Below are 18,182 nucleotides of genomic sequence, written 5' to 3'. Positions count from 1 at the left end.
CGTCCTAATTGCCTGCCTTTGAGCTCTGCGACCGTTCCTGCCTGTTTCGGCGCGCGTCCCGAGACTGTTTCTTCCGTTTGCGCGCAAAGTCACCAACCATCAAGTAGTTACTTGCGCCCACCAGCACACGTCGCGCTGCCCTTTTTTCCCCCTCCTCTTCGTCTCCCCAAGTCACCCTTTGACATTGCATTAAAACCAAGACATCAAAAGGGAAAAAGGCAGGAAAAAAAAAACACCACCTGAATCATGGCAAAGACGCCCGAAGAATCCAACTCTGCCGCCACCGCTGAGGTGCCTGTCAAGCGCGGTCGCGGCCGGCCACCAAAGGACGGCGTTACCAAGAAGGCCTACGTACCCTCTGGTAAGCCGCGCGGTCGCCCACCCACGGGTAAGGCGAAGCCCGCCTACGTTCCTACCGGTAAGCCCCGTGGCCGCCCCAAGGGTAGCGGCAAGGCTGCCGCCGCCAAAGTCACTCCCAAGAAGACAACTACTGGCCGCCCCCGCGGAAGACCATCAGCTGCTGCCACGGCGGCCGCTGCCGAGGCCGAATCGAAGCGCAGCCGTCGTCCCCGCGCTTCCGACGCTGTTGGTCTGGAGACGCCCACCGCCTCCACGCGTGGCAAAGGCCGCGGCCGCAAGAGCAACGCCGATGCCGCTGAGGAGCAGCTAGCCCAAGAGGAAGCCGATGCCAATGCCGACACGGTTGGGGAGGATGAGGACGCCGAGGCTGATGAAGATGAAGACGCCGATGCTGAGTAGGCGAAGCTTCGGGAAAGAGTCCCTGTAAGATCAGCACGATTTGTAACGAGGAGTGTCCAAACGTCGCAAGCAACGTGTCTGAATCCGCAAGCGGCATCAAGACTGGATGACCACCACCATTGCCGGCCACTGTCTTGTTTTGGTCTCGCATCACCCCCTCGTGTTGGGAAACTGTCCTATGTTGGAGATGTGTAATGTTATGACGGGGGAAACCTTACATGTGTACTACTGAAGGAATTCAAAATAACCATTCATTCCAGAAAAAAAAACAGCAGCGCAAAACTTTGGGGGAATATTTTCTTTTGTTGGATCGGATCGGGAGTTGAGTAGGAATAGCAAGTATACGCAATGATTCATGAGCACGTTCATCCAGATTTGAACACTGAGGAGAAACCATGCATTGAACCCGGCCAACAGTTCTGTATCCATTATACCCATCGTGAATCATGTACAGCAGCACCTTGCTTCCTTTGCCTCTAGATGTTGTTATGCGTGTACACCAGTTCGGGTCCCCCTCCGCCCCCCCACGTGTTCTACTCCCTCCTCCACGCGTCAAACTCGGCCTCGAGGTGCTCCTTGAGCCGCGCAAAGCTGCTTCCGAAGCTGCGCCCGCACCGCCAGCACCGCAGGTCCTCCCGCAGGTAGGCGCGGGTCCGCTCGGGGTCGCGGCGCGGGTCGTCGGCCGCCAGCGGGAAGTCGTCGAGGTCCACGAGGAAGGGCGTCGCGAACGAGTTGTAGTGCTTGCGGTGGCGGAGCCGCGACGAGCGCATGTCCCGCGACAGCACGTGGACGTGGAGGTGGCTCATGCTCGGCACCGCGTGCACGCCGCAGAGCACCTCGGCCGCCCAGTCCCTCCCCGGGGGCAGACCGCCACCGTCGCCGTCGCCGTCACCGTCGCCGTCACCGTCGCCGTCGAGCGCCGCCTGCCGCGCCGCCTCGGCCGCGCTGTCCCGCCCCAGCTGCCGCTGCAGCTCGGCGGCTACGAGGGCCCGCGTGCCGGCGACCTGCGCGCGGACGGACGCGAGAAAGGCCGGGTCGGCGAGGGCGTCAAACGGGTGCCGCAGCCGCGCGGCCGGCGACCGCGGCAGCACCAGCGCGTGCACCGTCGCCTTGGGGAACTTGTCGTGGATCACGACAAAGTCGGCGTTGTGCGCGATCACGACCGACGCCGGCAGCGAGGCCGGGTCCTCGAGGTACGCGCCGAGCCCCATCCGGTCCTTGAACGGGTTGCCGCCGGTCGAGCGGCGCGGCGACGGCGACGGCGACGACGGCCTCTTCTTGGGTGCCATGAGCGCGGCGACTAGCTTCTTGTTTTAGCCATCAGTTACCGGACTGCCTCAAAAGTTGTAGTTGCGCACGTGTGTATGTGTGTGTGTGCATTTGTGAGAGAGAGAAGGGCGGCGGGGTAGGATCATCGTACATGCATTCTTGCGCTTCTCCCCGGCGGGAGGCGCTTCGGTTGCGCTTCCAATCTCTTCTTTGGTGAGAGCCTCTCCGGGTCTCGGCTCAGTCACTGCATCAGACATGATTTCGGTTCGAGAGTACCAGGCTGCTGGTAGCCTCTGTTGAGATGGCGTTTGAAAGAGTCAAAGTTCACGAGTCGCCACTTCACTAGGTCCGCAGTCCCGATTCGGCAACCAGCTAGGCTCCAGCCCAACGGTGATACAATCAATCGTCTCTCCCAACACATCTGATCTCCATCATTTTGGTTTCTCGTGAATTATATATTTATACCACGCATCAGTTTTTTTCTCAGGATAGCCGCCCCACCTGAACAAAATATTTCGTCTACCTCTAAAAATCGCAATGGGCACCAGTCGTAAGGACATTTACGCATCTAAGCCGTCCAGCTCTATCAATTTCGTCACCAGTTTAATCACGTCGTTGCCGCGCAGGTCCAAGCCTGGCTTTTCGACCTTTTCCGCAATCAAATTATCCACCATACCGCGCAGCCGCGCGACCAAGACACCGATGCGCGCCCATCCGCGCAGCCGAAGCCAGCCATCCACCAGCAGGCCGCGGCCGAGCGTGTCCAGCTCAATCGGGCCCGAAAACATGAGTAAAGTATATACGTTGAATGCTTTGTACCTGGTCAGCCTTCATCTCTTCACCTTAATTTTGCAACGTCTTTCGCAGCTTGGTATAAACTTACGAGAGAGGTCTCGGATAAACACCTTGGATGTGGCAATGATGCTAAAGTACGCCATGTACGCCGCATGCCCCGAGAAGCCCTGGCTGTCAAAAATGGTGCTGCTGGGGTGCACAAACACGCGTCCGTTCTCCTGGTTAAAGTACTTGATGGAGCGCGCTTCCGGGTCCAGCTCCACGGCACCCGACATGGAGCTCGCAAACTTCTTGTCTGGGTACTGGATTCTCGCAATCTGCGGCGTAAAGGCCGAAGCGATGAGCGCCCGCAAAAGCCGCGAATTCCTCTTGCCACTACCGACATCGCCCGCCATGGCGGCTTCGATGGTGTCCTCTTCTGCAGCTGCAGCATCTTTGGGAGAAACGAGGCCCATCTCGGCCAGCGCCGTGTAGTACTGGGACTTGGTGTTGGAAATATCCGACAGCGTCAGGTGCGAGAGGAAGTTATCGTCGCAGAATGTGCGTATCTGCTTCATTGGAACCCTGTCGCGCATCATGCTCTTCCATTCGGTGTAAGCGGCCAGATCGGTCAAGAGGTCGCCATCGCCAGCGAAGAAGCGCATACGGGCCTCCTTGGCCGCGTCCCGCTTCTCCTGCGGTGAGATAAAGGGACTCTTGGTGCTGAGAATGGCCGCAATCGTCACACAGTCGTCCAGACAGCCAAATATGGCCCCAAAGACCATCAGCTTGCCGCAACGTAAATCGGCCGGCAGCATCGCCAGCTGCTGGCCCATCGCCGTTAGCTCGTCGCCATCCAGCGCACCCATGCGTCGGAGTAGCTTCATGGCACCTTCAATGGCCATTGCCTCGGGTGGTGTTGGCGACCGACCTAGGAAATGAGCAACATTGCGCATGCCCATGGCGCGGACCGAAAGGCACAGCTGCTCAAGCGGCACACGGCGAATCTCAGGTTCGGGCCGCTCCGCCATTTGGTTCTCGAGGTTTTGCGTGTACAGCTTGTAGCACTTGCCTTCTTGTACACGACCGGCACGTCCACGGCGTTGTTTACAGGCGGCGCGCGATGCCCATGTCTCTTCGAGCTTTCGCATGTTGTTGCCTGGATCAAAGCTGGTTTCCTTGACTTTGCCGCTGTCGATGACTGCGACAATGTCATCGATGGTGATGGACGTTTCAGCTACATTCGTGGCCACAACAACCTTGCGCTTGCCGTGTGGTGCACTGGCAAAAACGCGTTTCTGTTCTCTCGTTTCCAGAGACGCATGTAGTGGTAGGACATGCAGCGAGGTAATTGTTTGCAGCGCCCTGCAAGCCTGTGTGATCTCACCCACACCGGGAAGGAAGATGAGTATTCCACCTGGCTTTTTGTCATAAGCCAGTTCATAGTCAATGGCCTTGACAGTCTCCACAATGAGGTTATAATTGATGCGGTGACCGAGGCCCTGAATTATCTTGCCCATGAGTTCATCTCCGATAAACCCACCGTCCAGAGTGTCTGCGTTATATCCTGTCATACGGATAACATCATCCAGAAAGAAATTATCAACAGGATATGTCCTGCCTTCAATTTCAACAGCGCCGACTTTTAATCCCTCAGACGCAAAGTAATTGATGAAGGAGGCGGCATCTAGCGTGGCTGACATCAGAATCAGCTTCAGGGCATCCTTCTTGATGCGCATCACCTCGCGAATCAAGTTGAGCAAAAAGTCGGTGTCCAGACTTCGTTCGTGGACTTCGTCGACAATGACATGGCTCACATCGGCAAGGGAGGCAACTACATCCTCAACGCGCCCGCCAGAAGTTTGCAGTCGACGCAAAAGTATACCGGTCGTCATAAAGGTGATTCTTGTATCCTTGGACTGCCGCGCTTCGCCACGGATGGTATAACCGACCTCTTGTCCTACGCGGCCGCATCGCTCCTCGGCAACGCGGTCAGCGAGGCCGAGGGCGGAAATACGGCGCGGTTGTGTCACAAGCATGTTGGCGCAGTCGCCCAGGCCTTTTTCATACAGGTCATCAAGAATGAACTGCACCGACTGGGTTGATTTACCCGAACCCGTCTCACCACTGATGATGGTGACGTGATTGTCTGTGACCGTCTTGACAATTTTTTCGCGCATCTCCCACGCGGGTAATTTCTGCCGCTTGCTGAGCATGGCTTTATACGCTGAGCTGTCCTGGCGTTTGGTCCAAGCTTCCTTGCTGCGCGCATCTGGACTCCATATGATTGGTCTGGCATTCGTCCGTAGTTTCTTCCGTGGTTTGACTGCATCGACAGGCTTCTGCTCAGAGGCGGCAGACGACACTGCAGAGATGTCGACCAGCTTTCCGGGCTGCTCTATGATGTCATTTATATTTTGCTGTACCCAGTCCAACACCAGGTACACCTTCATCGGCTCTTCTCGTAGTGACGAATCCATGTATTCCAGCGCTTTGCGGATGATGCTCAACTTGATGTATGAGGGCAAATTGGCAATGATGCCGAGAATCAACGTAGATGGATAGCTTGAGCCCCGTCGGATTTGCAAAGACGCTTCCACCTGGTAAGGCGGATTTTTCACCGATTCGAGCTGGATATTGACAATGTCTGTGCCATCTCTTGTAAACAAGTCTCCGTACATTGCTTCCAAGCTTTCCATCTCCTCGCGCCACTGCTCTTCTGGCGAACCCATGTCAAGAAAGTCAAGCGACTCTTCTTCGCCCTCGTTGCCCTCATTAGATCGTGAGAAGAGGAGATTCTGAAGAGCCTCTGCCGTCTTACTCTCATCGCCACCCACCTGGTCGTACACTCTCGCACACAACTCGAGCGAGTATCCTTTCTGCGAGAGGCGTTGGATAACACCATCTCTCTTTAGATCATTGGCTCCAATCGTCACACCAGCAGCATACTTCTCGGGCAGTGCCCACCGCGGGAGGTCGTCTTCGGGTACGTGGATGAGCAGCCACTCCAATGTCTCTTCTCGGTCCTTGCAGTACTCAACCGCTTCAGCAACATGGCTCTTGCGAAAGCCAATCTTGCACAGCTCCGCGACGACACTATCCTTCTGAGGTTTCGACATTTGTACCGCGTGCGGATTCCATGAGACACCACTGCGCAAGATGCTCTCCAATTGCGCTCGCGTCTGCCGACCCATTTCCACATTGGGCGCATTCGTCCATCCCTTCATTATATTGAAACTCTTATCGCCACTGCCACCACCACCGGTGCCGCTTCCCGATCGGCTACCTGCATTGCTCAGAAGGACCAGGCCAGCAGCACCCGGCATCTCCTTGGCCTTGGCCTTGAGCGCATCAGCCTCCTTGCGCTTCTTTTCCACAGCGGCTTTTGCCTCCTGTCTCTCATGGAATGTCTTGAAGGGATCCGCATCGTAAAGCCATGCCTTACCATCCTTGACATCTTGCGCTTTCAAGGCCTGAAAATCTTTCCAGAGTGCCTTGTGATCCGGCGGCAGCACTGTGTGCTTGTTCTGCATGCTGCAGACGCGAAAGAGCGCATAGGTCGCCGCCGCATGCTTGGCTTCAATCGCCGTGTCACGCATGATGAGGTGTTTGTGCGTTGGCGGGATCTTGAACGGCTCCAGTCGCGTCGTTAGCTGTGTCTTGGGATCCTTGGCGCTCAGGGTCACAAAGACCGAGAAGCCATCCGACGTCTTGCGCGTATCGTAGTCCGGACGATCCCACTTTTGCTTCTGACAGTACTCACTCAGCAGGTTCACCGGCAGCTTGCCCGTCCATGAGGAGCCTCCGATGAGCTGCTTGACGGTGGGCTTGGGAGGACCGACAGGACCGAGTTCGGGGGGGATTGCAGCCTCTTGCTTGCCACCCTTCTTACCCTTGCCTCCGTCTTTCCCTGTAACGACCGGAACAGGCGCAGTCTTTGCCGGCTCGGCGGCTTTGGCTTTTCCCTTTTTCACCATGATGGGTGGTCTGAGATGTCACACCGAACGGTAGCTAGGCTCTTTTGCGGGCAAAATTTTCTGCCACACTCTAGGCGGCCATGGGTTCCTCCGCAAGCAGGAACGCAAACTTGGTGAACAATGAAATGAAAAATGCCCCAGTCGATATCTTAATGTTATTTGCAGGCCAAGCCCAGTGCGACGGCTCGAGAAGTCTTGTAGCGAACAGATCACACCCAGACTGCTACACCTCTACGGCGGCATCTCCAGTGGCGCCCCACATATACGGGAGATGTAGTCCATCTTCGGTCAATAAGTACTTAGCAAACAGAGTTGAAATAGAATGCATTCCAACATGCTGTTGAACCCGACACTTTCTGGCTTCTTGCAGTAGTGGCTATCCACCTGACAAGCCGTACACTTTGAAAAATGGTCTTGTAAGTACCTCACATGCCGCACTATTGTCTACACGGAGCACGTCGTGGTAGGTCAAGATACGCGATTTGGGGGGGAATTGTTTTCTTATTTCGCTACAACGTGAAACAATCACGTCGGGAGCCAAATTGGCCACTTGGCAACAAGGGTTTCCTGACTGATTGCGTTCTTTTCGGTGCAGGCTGCACTAGCATCGCCTGCCCGTAGTTGCATTGTTCCATCGATAGGAAAAGCTCACCCGTCTGCAACAACTGCCAGCCCAGTACGATTCGCTGGCGCTGCGCATCAACGCAGAGCGGTCTGCATGGAGCCTCTTCGTTTTCCATCTTCCGTGGCTTGCGCCGAAGCCAAAGGTCGATATCGCTCATCAATTCATCTCGAGGCTGGAGCTTTCAAGCTACCATAGGGCCTTTTATTCTGTTCTTCCTTCCGTGCAAATGCATTAAACTGATTATAAAAAAAGACTGGTGCTATGTTGATATGGGGAGTGTAGGGGAAATGGGAAACGAGGGGGTATGAGGTGATATGTCCAGGGATTTTCTGTCGCTCGTAAGCAGGAGCAGCAGGCACGCGCAGATTGGGCATGCTGGTGTTGTTGTTTGTTGTTGTTGTGAGTTGTGGTGATGTATCGGGGAGACTGGAGTGACATGTTGGTATATCACCCAGTGTTTTCATTTGCATTTCGCAACACGGCATAATTCTTTGCCTCTTGTACAGACTTTTACATGTCCATGGAGTCACCACCGTTGGCGAAGTTGAAGCCACCAGCCTGACCAGAGCCATTGGTACCAAAACCGAACTGGCCGTTGGGGCCAGCGGGCTGAGCCATACCCTCATCAGCGTTCTCCTCCTCATCGGAGAAGTATTTCTCGATAATGTTGTAGGCCTTCATGTAAATCTCCTCATTGGCGTTGTTCTGGCAGTCGTGAATCTTCTCCATGCCACCGCATTCCTCGATGAAGAGAGCGTACTTGTTGAGGTTCTCGGCACCGTCGCCAGCAGCCTGCTTGTCAAGGTCGCCAATCTTGAGGATGTTCTCGAGACCGTCAAGGGCAACCTGAATGATCTTGTTGTCGGGGCAGATGAGAAGATCGCACAGGGGTTTGATGCAGCCCTGGCCGACAAGGTAACGAATTTGCTCGGGCTTTTGCAAACCACCAGAAGTAGCGTTGCTGATAGCCCAGCAAGCCTCCTTCCGGGTCTTAAGATCACCGTTCTGCAGAAGGTGGATCAGAGGAGGGATGATGTTGGCATCAATAACGGCCTGGATCTGAGAAGAGTTGCCAGCGGTGATGTTGGAGATGGTCCAACAAGCTTCCTTGCGAATACCATCCTTGGTGGAGCTCAGAAGGGATAGAAGGCAGGGTAGGGCGCCGCAGTTGATGATAACCTGGGTCTGAAGGTCATCGCCGGTGACAATGTTGCCGACAGAGCGCAGAGCAGGGGTTTGGACAGAGGTGGAGGCGTGGAGCAGGAGCTCGACGAGTCTGCGAGGAATCCCGGCCTCAATCACAGCTTGAATCTTTTCGTTGGGGCCATCAGAAAGGTACGAAATGGCCCAGCAAGCATCGATGAGGACCTCGTCGTCGAGGGAGTAGACAAGTTTGGAGAGCACGGGCAGGGCGGGGGCAATCTGAGGCTTGATTAGTATTTGGCCCTTGCAAACGGCGTTGGCGGTCTATTCAAAGTCTAGACTTACAGTGTTCCAGTCCGGCTGGGGCGTCTTGCCACGACAGAAATTGCTAAGGGTCCAGGTGGCGTTGCGAAGCATGCTCAACTTGCGGCTGTCGCCAAGAAGACTGAGCAGCTGCTTGAGAGCGCCACAGCTGAGGACGTAATCACGGCAGTGGGGGCTATCACCAGCAATGTTACCGAGAGCCCAGACGGCTTGCTCGCGTACATCAGGCTCGGGACTAGCGAGGAGCTCAACGAAGATGGGCACTGCACCGGCCTCAATGACGACCTGAGTCTGAGTAGCGGAACCAGAGGCAATGTTGGTCAGAGCCCAGGCAGCCTCGAATTGAACGAGAGTGTGGGGGGATCGGAGGAATTCGACGAAGCGGCCGACGACACCAGTCTTGATGACCTCCTCGATGGGAGGGTTTCGCTCCTTGGAAAGCAGCTTGCGGAACCTAGTTGTAGCCTGGATCTGCTGCTCCATCTGGTCTGAGAAGACGCCGGCGACCATCTGAGGGAGATCCTCGTTGAGCTGAGACGGAGAAGGTCAGCGGCATGATTCATAAGTGGCACGGCACGCGGCAATAGCAAGCTAGCAGCTGTCGAAGATCTCTCGGAGCTGTTGGAAAACTCGTTTGAGGGTGGTAGTGGTGAGGCTCTGTGGGGTTTACAACGGTGTACCATCCCCCACATCTACAACCGAACCACACCAAACAAAACAAACGAGTTGCCGAGAGCTATCGACGAAGAGCAGCCAACACAGCGCAGAAACGACAGACGGGGCACTATGCATAAAAGAGTGAAATCGCGCATACCTGAGACTCTGTGGGAGTGGACTCATCGTCACTGTCGGGGGCGGCGCCGAGCGAGGCACCAGGACGGTTTTCGCCGGTAGCAATACCACGGCGCTTGGCAAGGCCATCCTCGCGCTTTGCCTTTCGAATTTCAATCTGTTGCTCCTCACGACGGCGACGGAGCTCCTCGGGCTTGAAAGCACCCTTGGCTTTGAACTGCGTTCGACGATGCTCGGGGATGTAGCGATCAGTCATGGTGGTTTGATATTTGGGTGTGTTTTGGCGTAGAGGAGGGGTTGAGGAGGGACAAGGACGGGGCGAGCCAACGGCAGAAACACGCCTGGAAGGATGAGAGAGAGAAAAAAACCAGCAGGGGAGAATTCAGCTGACTTGACAAGAGAGGAGGGATCTGCGGGAAGCGAAGCAGTCCGGGCAAGAAGAAGAATAAAGGGTGCGTAAGATGCAAAAAAGCGGAAGAGTTGATGGCGGGCAGAGTTTGGCAGAGCAGCCCAAATTGCGGTAGAAACAGGACGGCTCCAAGGAGGGTCTCTGCTTGGTTGCCACAGAGAGAAAAAAGAGAGAAAGCGGTGCAGAGGGGGGGGGCTAGAGTGTTGCCGCTAGCTGTATTCGGGGGGACGCCACCCGCTGAAGCTGCAGTGGAGTCTGCTGGATGTTAGGGGATGGACAAGCCTGTAAGTAGTGGCTTGGATTGGCTTAGATGGGCTTGAAGCGGGCTTGAAAAGGTTTGCAGAGCGCTGAAACCCGCTGGAATCAGCCATCAATTTGTGCTATGAATTGGTTGCAACAGAGTGATACAGAGGTAGCCAGTTGGAAGTCTCCCAGTACCGTAGTAAGTGCCCCTCACCCCCCCACCACCACACTCTCGCCGCGTCCACCGCGCTCGCCGCCTGTCTTTGATAGGGGTCCAGAAGGGAGGGAAGCAACGGGCAACAATTTTGCGTTTGCGGCCTGAGGCATCAATCCAGAGAAGAAAAAATACCCAAGTACCGCCTACTTGGTCTCCCAGCCAAAACACGCGGTCTTCCATGTACTTTTCTCGGCTAGATACATTACCTCCCCTCTTCCCCAGGCCCTATCAAACTTTCATCCTCGTGTTCCTCAGGCTTTGCGAGACTCTCACGTGCTCCCGTGCCACCACCGAATCAACTACTCTGGCCAAACGCGTATAGCTTGCACTAATACGCGACGAGCTAAGTAGAACATAACTGCCTCTCCGTTCACACAGCGGGCGAGTACGACGGCACCCGGACACATCTATTTATTTTGTTTCCTTCTTTGTTCTTTTTTTGTTTAATCTCAATCCTGATGACCTAAAAAACAAAATGGCTCCCCAGGCCGCGTCCTTTACAGCCATTGAACAAGTTCTCGACGGTCACGTCACTTCGGGAACTCGCATCAATGTGATTGGAATAGTCATTGATTTTAGAGCTCCGGTTCCGACAAGGCGAGAAGGTATAGCCCGCCGCTCTCTCCACTAGATGTCTTGCAATAATTGACCGTGATCGAATTTAGACTACAAGGCTCAGATTCGCTTCTACGATGAATCTACCCAAGATGACGCCTCCAAGTCATTAACCATAAATATCTTCCGTAGAGTAGATGCAATGCCAGAACCTTCTTGCGGCGATGTTGTTGTCATTTTCGGAGCAAAGGTGAGCTAAAGCATAGCTCTCCTCGCCGCTAGCCATGCTGACCATCTTCACAGGTCCAATCATATCAATCTGAGCTCTCTCTCATGACGAATTGGTCGACAGACGTCTATGTATTTGCGGCTCCGAGTATTCCGAAGCCGCCGCAAGACGCAAAGGGTGCCCTGCAGGCGCTTGTCAAGACTGCCAGTAGGCCTCTTACACCAGCCGACTTTGCTCATGTGTCCGCATTCTACCATCGCATTGACAAGGAGAGGGTGCCAACAGCAGACGAATATTACCACAACACTGTAAAGTCGGTGCATGTCAAGGAGAAGTTTAGTCTTCTCAAAGACGTTGCCTGCGATCGCTTCGTCGACGTCATTGCCGAAGTGGTCAAAGAACCGTATGATATGGGTGATAAGTTTACTCTCTGGATATCCGACTACACGGAACATTCGAATTTTCACAACTTCTCCATGCCAGGACTTGTTCAGTCGCGCTCCGACCCGTACAACTACACGCTGGGCTCCAACACTGCAGAAGGCGATTGGCGCGGCCCGTACGGCAAGCACTCCTTACAAATCACATGCTGGGAACCGCACGTGGCGGCCATTAGAGCTAACAAAATATCATTCGGCTCTTGGATCTCCATCCGAAACCTTCAAATCAAATTTGGCCGCAATAGCAGCAACCTCGAGGGCTTTCTTCGAGGAGATCAACAATACCACGACAAAATCTATATCTCAGTACTGACCCCCCGGGAAGATGGGGATGATATGGACCCGCGCTTGAAGGACACCATTCGTCGGCGTCGAGAATACAGAAGAGAGAAGAATAAGCAACTCAAATCGATAGATGACGCAGCCAGGGCTGGTCAGAAGCGACGGGCCGCTCTGCAGGATACACCGAAGCCTCCTGATCCAAACGCAAAGTCCAGACGCAATGAGAGACGGCGGGCTGCGAGAGATGCCGCAGCATCCGGACATAGTCTTGACTCCAAGAAGCCTTTAACGCCCGAACCAGATCCGCCTAAAACCACTCTCAATTCGACCAGTGAGTTTCATTTCTTCGAGTCACTGTATTTTGACTAACAATCATATTGCAGTTAAATGTGAAAACGAGAAACAACCAATCAGCAGCGTTGCAGAACTGCTGGAGCAGGTCTACTTTGAAACTCTCATCGGCAAAGAGGCCGTCAAACTGCCGCTCCCCTTTATCAACGCCAATTACCGCGCATGTGTTCGCGTCAAGGACTATCTACCCCACAATTTGAACGAGTTTGCATTTGCGAAGCTCGAGACCAAATTGGAAGATTGTTTATCAGATGCCGGGGATGAGTCGTCAGACGATGACGAGGATCACAACATGGATCAGTTTGTCGACGCTAAGAAGATTGTCGGGTGGGAGTGGCGCTTTTATCTCCTCCTGGAGGATGCTCGAGACACTGGTTCGGACCAAAAGAACAAGGTCTGGGTCACCGTGGACAACCACGCCGCGCAGTGCCTGTTGAACATGAACGCATGCGATCTCAAAAACAGCAAGACTGTGGTGTCAAGCCTGCGAGACAAGATGTTTCAACTTTGGGGCGATCTGGAAGAGCAAAAGTCAAAAAGGCTGCGGCGCAAAGAGAAGGCAGAGAAGCAGGCTCGCGCCAACGGGCCGCCCATGGACAGTGACGATGAGGAAACCAGCGCAGCCGTGACGCCGTCTAACCGCCCATTTGCATGCTGCATTAAGCAGTACGGCGTCAAAATTCAGGAAGTAGATGAGGCAAAAGCCGATGCCGGCAAGGGGAGACGCTGGAAGCGCATGTACGGACTGTTTGGAACACAAATCTCCATGCCTGATACAGCCAAGATTGAGTAAGCGACCACGTTTGCGCGTAGCCCACCCTCATTGCAGCATTAGATCTGTTTTTTAATAGTCAGGATACCCAATTTCATGTGGAAGAGGCACAGCACCCATTTGTTCATGACGTAAATTGCTACTGCTCCACGAATCACCAAGATGCCCTGCACAGCGGCAATGTGCGGGTTTTCCAGTTTAGATACCGATTCTCGGTACATCAATTTCTCTCCTGCGACAAAGAGAGACTCGGCCAGATAACCAGGGACCTGAAGAAGAAAAAGAAAAGATTTAAGACTATAAAAAAAAGGCGGCAATACAATCAACAGAACATGGTCATAAGAGAGAGCCCGCACCTTGACGCACCATAAAAAAAAGAAACGCAAAACATACATGCACCCGGAAAACAAAAGTCAAAGGCCCCCCCTTTGTTTTCGCCTTGTTTCGCAAATAGAAAAGAAAAGAATAGAAACGAAACGAAAAGAGCCAGCATTATGAAACATGGGAGACAAGAATGGAGCAAAGAAGAAGAAGGACAAATCGCGTGCCCAAATTGGCAGTCAAGAAATCAAACCAAATTTGGAAAGCAAGAAAGAAATACTGCCATATGCGCTGTCGTCAAGTTCGTTCTTTTGTTGCTTCCGTAGCGTAACAATGTCTGGCGAAAGCAATGGCCCCTTCATCCCTAATTGTATCCCTCGATTTTACGACTTTGCTCCAACACTCCTACCACCCCAAAACTTGTCTCCGTCGTAAACCCTTTCTTTTTCTTTCAACTCCGAGCATGATATTGCTGAAGTTTTGTTTCTAGAAGTTGTATAGACAAAAAAATCGCAATTAGTCTCCAAGGATATCATCTTCGAATCGACTCTCCTGGTGGTCCTGGTTGTCGTCGTCATCGTCATCAATCAGGTCGTGCTCGAGCAGGCCCTTGCGACGGAGATCTTCTCGTGATCCCTCCTCCGGCTCGGCCTCGTTCTCAAACATGTCCTCCAGGTCCTGGGCCGTCGTCTCCTTTTCGGCGGGTTTGGCAAGGGGCTTGGGTGCTGCCTTCTTAGCCGCGCGGGCCATCTTGTCCTCGTCCAGGAACGCGACGACCTCCTTGAAGTTGTTACCCAGCTTAGTCTGGTTGCGGAGTAGACGACGGCGCAGTTTGTCGACGAGCCCGCCGCGATCGTCAATGAGACGGCCGCTGATGGCGAGAACGTATTTGGCGGTCAGCTCGCATAACGACTTTTCAGCTCGTAGCTCGTTGGCGTAACGCTGCTCATCGGTGAGCTCGGCATCCTCGTCGTCATCTTCGTCGTCTTCCTCCTCATCGGACATGGGATCTTCGTCCTCGGCTGGCTCGTTAAGCCCCTTGTCCTTTTTGGATTTTTTGGCGAATTGCTTCTCAGCACCGTCAAAGATGGACGTTAGTTCGGGTATCAGGCCGGGCTCGATATCCTGAGTGAGGACTTTGAATTTATTGGCGCTGGCGTGGTCAACACTTCGGAGAGCGGCGATTCTCGGCCGAAGGGTGGCGAAAGAGAGGTGAAGGTCGCATAAGCTGCCCGTGGAAAACAGACGTAATTGATCAATAGCGGCGCGAGAGGAGAATGTCTCGATGACGTGACGGCGGTAGGATTGGCGAAGCACAGACAAACGGTCGAGCTCAGCGTCTGCAACTCCAGTACCACCCGCCAGTCGTTTTGACAAAGCGCGTATCTTCCACATGAAGTAAAACTGACAAGCCTTGATGGCCAGTGTCACAACTTCATCCTCGAGATCATCAATCTCGTCTTCCTGTGGCTCGTACTTGCCACGATGAACAATATTGATGAGGGTCTGGATCGCGGAGGAGTCCGCATTCTTTGACCTAGGCTCGGCTTCCAAGATATCAACGCAATCCGCAATACTAGCCAACTTGCTAATTTTCATCAACAGTGTTGATAATTGGTGGAGGGGTGCTGCTGCGAGGTTTCCGCGAACGGAGAGCTCGCACGTCTGACTAACGTTGCGGAGTGCATCAATGACATTATCCCATAACAAAGAGAGTTTACTATCGGTCAGTTCTTCCAGTTCGTCATATTGCCGGGCATGGAGGAGCGCAGCAGCGGCTTCCGACAGGACTCTCTTATCGTCGTGTCTGATAAACTGTGTGCTTATTTCGTCCAGCAGCCTTTCATATCTGCTGGAGTCTTGGCGAAGTTGCTGAAAAACGTCTAGATCAAGATTGTGTTCCAAACGCAAGACGATAGCAGCGGTCTCGGGTTCGGCACCAAACTTGTTGAGAAGCTTTGGGATAACGCTGGCGAGTTCAACTGCTATATCTTCTTGCGCATCGGCGGCTTCACGGTTTCCTCTACGCCGGCTGCGATCGACATCACCTCCAGAGTGTGTGAGGGAGGATCTAATGCCAGAGCTAAGGACTTCGAGAAGGATTGCTTCTTCTTCTCTTAACGGCGCGATTGCCTTTTTGAAGGCAGCCTCTGGAGATGTGTTCTTGCCCTTGGTCTTGCCCCGCGACTTTGTACTTGTTGAGTGATCAAACAGAAGATATCCAGCCAAGATCTCCCAAGACTTGATTTCCGGGATCTTGTCGAATAGAGCCTGGGCAGCAAGGGTTATCCTCGTCTCTGGCACAACAGACTCGAGAAGATCCAGGGAAACTTCGGTACCAATGACGCCATTGTTCTGTTGTGCTTCATCGACCTGAGCGTTGTAGATGGCTAGAGTCTCGGCAAGGCACTTGATATCCAGCCACTCTTTGCGAGGCGACTCAAAATCGTCTTCGTCACCTCCGTCAACCTCATCCAGAGCATCTTGGCCGCCAAGCTCCTCAACCTTGCCTTCCTTGACGTCCTCGATGCATGCACCAAAGAAATTTACGACAGCCTTGCGAATTCTGATTTCATTGTCGAAAATGAGTCTACCAATGGCGTCAATTTCGTTGGGTTCGAGAAGAGCAGCGGCTCGTAGCGTGTCAATGACAGAGATGGCAGCAACTCGAACGGAAATTTCAGAGTCGAGAGTCGCAATTTCGATAAGTCGTGGGCGAAACCGATCGATGAAGTGAATAAGCTGCTGTGCACTGCGCTTGAATACTTTCCACAGCTGCCGCAGAACTTCGAGCCGAGTGGGAGCGTTGACATCGGAAAGCATCCATCCCAAATAGCGCAAGTAACCCGGCTCCATGAAGACTGTGGGAAGATCCCAGATCCAAGAACCAATGGCTTCAACACATTCGGTACGGATCTTTGGGTCGACATCACGGTAGCGATGAACAAAGACAGTGTCGAAGTACGACTGAATGGCTTCACTGCAAATGCTCCGATGGCTATTAGCCTCCTCCAAGTTGCGCTGCACTTCCACGGTCTTGGATTTGTTTTTGCCACGCTTCGCGGCTTGCAGCTGCTGCTCAATGTTGGCAATACGACGGTCGAGTATCCCAGCTACATCGACAAGCCCAGTCTGGGCGGCCAGTGCAATCGTCGTGGCAGTATGGCGGAAGGGTCGTAGCGAGGACGATGACATGCTGGCCAGCCAGGCATGAAGGTTTTCCATCAATTCTGCATCTTGGTACATGATGTCCGTGTCGTGAAGCAGGGCGATGAGAGCGTGGAAGAAGGTGACGAGCAGGTCTCGGAATGAGCGAGTACCTTTGGCACGAGAAATGAGAGGGTAATCAATTATGTTTTGCTACCAGGGATTAGCTCGAATTAGGCGTGCACAACATTGTCCAGCGCTACATACCTCTTGATACACGCCTTGAAGGTCAACTAGTCTGTTGGGAATGTTTTCGGGGTCGCGAATGTCGTCAGGTGTTACTTCGAGGTCACAGCCAGCGCACTGAAGAATGCAGTTGACGAGATCACTTAGAGCGACAGCATTGTCTGCCTTGTACTTTTCGAGCCATTGGTGGGCGACAGTCTGCGAAGGCTGTCCGGAGCCAAAAATGTCCACTATGAAGTGTGTTAGCCGGCGTTGGAGCCCGGTGCGGTGAGACGGCACATACCAAATAGCCCCGTTCCCTTGGTCCCAGCTTCGATTCGGACGGTCTTCTTTGGTCTGCTAGGAATACGCGCCGTGTGACCGCCCGCGCCATTGATCTTGGGCTTCTTCAGAGAGGGCTTCTTTTGGCGACTGCCGCCACCAGCTCGTCGCGACCGGGGAGCGGGATGGTCGCCGTCGCCGTCATCATCGTCCTCGCCGCTCTCATCTTCGTCAGACTCAGGGTTATCGTCACCCTCCACGCCCTCGCCGCCTCGTTTGCGTTTGGATGAGGCCATCTGCGCGGACGCTTCCGGCTCCCACTTCTCGGGGACCTTTACGACGCGTCCAGATCGGCGCGGCGCATCGCCGTCTTGGCTGGAAGCCGCGGTGTCGTTATCCATGTTGTGCCGTGCGTCTATCAGTGTCAGCTCCAAGGCATCAGCGAAAACGGTGGTGCAGTGCGGGCTGGAAATATGCGATCGCGAGGCGCGCGACGGATGTTTGCTGCGACCGGCGCGTGTTTGGCGTATTGGAGTCGTTAAGCTGCCAGGGGACTGCCCGCCGCCTGGGGGGGGGCAGCTATTTGTGGGGGTCTGATCCTCAGTGGCCTGTCGGATGATTAACGGCTATATAGGTACAGGGATATCCTATACAAACTACTGCAATCGCTAAAGTACCAGTCACTTAACGGCTTCTGTTATCGACTCCATTTTCTGATTCGCTCTCGTCGAGTAAAAAGAGTGGGGTAGCACGGTCCGCCAGCATGCAGGCAACAGGTAGAATAAGATCTTGTAAGACAGCAAGTCTCATACTCTACGTAACTCATACTCTACGTAACAGGAACTATAGGCTAACAGAAAAATAAAGCATTGGTAGGTTCCGCAGTATCTGTGTGTTTCCGTGGCATGTGTAGTATGTATGGATGTTCTTCCAAGATACATCATGTTGAAGGGCGGCTTCACTTACCTCGGGTGAAAGACGGCCAACGCTATAAAAAAAATGGAAAAATAAACAATTTCAAGGAGAATTCTCCGGAAATGAACTTT

At 53.8% G+C, this 18,182-nt stretch overlaps 6 protein-coding genes across 6 annotated transcripts; 2 read left to right on the top strand and 4 right to left on the bottom strand.

Moving 5' to 3' along the window:
- Positions 1-246: 246 nt before the first annotated feature.
- Positions 247-759, top strand: V2A60_004725 (uncharacterized protein; the record flags this gene model as incomplete). Its single annotated transcript, XM_083256039.1, has 1 exon — positions 247-759. The coding sequence occupies one exon, from the start codon at positions 247-249 to the stop codon at positions 757-759; it is 513 nt and encodes a 170-aa protein (XP_083112165.1).
- A 533-nt stretch (positions 760-1,292) lies between these two features.
- Positions 1,293-2,285, bottom strand: V2A60_004724 (DNA 5'-adenosine monophosphate hydrolase; the record flags this gene model as incomplete). The annotated part of the gene is made up of 2 exons (XM_083256038.1): positions 1,293-2,059; positions 2,180-2,285. The coding sequence occupies 2 exons, from the start codon at positions 2,283-2,285 to the stop codon at positions 1,293-1,295; spliced, it is 873 nt and encodes a 290-aa protein (XP_083112164.1).
- Positions 2,286-2,588: 303 nt separating this feature from the next.
- V2A60_004723 (RNA helicase) lies at positions 2,589-6,779 on the bottom strand (the record flags this gene model as incomplete). The annotated part of the gene is made up of 2 exons (XM_083256037.1): positions 2,589-2,839; positions 2,912-6,779. 2 exons carry the CDS (start codon positions 6,777-6,779, stop codon positions 2,589-2,591), a joined length of 4,119 nt encoding a protein of 1,372 aa, XP_083112163.1.
- Positions 6,780-7,914: 1,135 nt separating this feature from the next.
- On the bottom strand, positions 7,915-9,919 carry V2A60_004722 (karyopherin alpha; the record flags this gene model as incomplete). Its single annotated transcript, XM_083256036.1, has 3 exons — positions 7,915-8,826; positions 8,893-9,402; positions 9,686-9,919. 3 exons carry the CDS (start codon positions 9,917-9,919, stop codon positions 7,915-7,917), a joined length of 1,656 nt encoding a protein of 551 aa, XP_083112162.1.
- Positions 9,920-11,007: 1,088 nt separating this feature from the next.
- On the top strand, positions 11,008-13,182 carry V2A60_004721 (uncharacterized protein; the record flags this gene model as incomplete). The annotated part of the gene is made up of 4 exons (XM_083256035.1): positions 11,008-11,137; positions 11,198-11,337; positions 11,391-12,369; positions 12,422-13,182. The coding sequence occupies 4 exons, from the start codon at positions 11,008-11,010 to the stop codon at positions 13,180-13,182; spliced, it is 2,010 nt and encodes a 669-aa protein (XP_083112161.1).
- An 816-nt stretch (positions 13,183-13,998) lies between these two features.
- On the bottom strand, positions 13,999-17,537 carry V2A60_004720 (cohesin subunit IRR1; the record flags this gene model as incomplete). Its single annotated transcript, XM_083256034.1, has 3 exons — positions 13,999-16,842; positions 16,897-17,105; positions 17,159-17,537. 3 exons carry the CDS (start codon positions 17,535-17,537, stop codon positions 13,999-14,001), a joined length of 3,432 nt encoding a protein of 1,143 aa, XP_083112160.1.
- Between the last annotated feature and the right edge of the window lie 645 nt (positions 17,538-18,182).

This window comes from Cordyceps javanica, chromosome 3, assembly GCF_051103115.1.
Source record: "Cordyceps javanica chromosome 3, complete sequence".
Taxonomy (NCBI): Eukaryota; Fungi; Ascomycota; class Sordariomycetes; order Hypocreales; family Cordycipitaceae; genus Cordyceps; species Cordyceps javanica.
The sequence above is the reverse complement of the archived record's forward strand: the minus strand, read 5'-3'. Positions and strand labels throughout refer to the sequence as shown.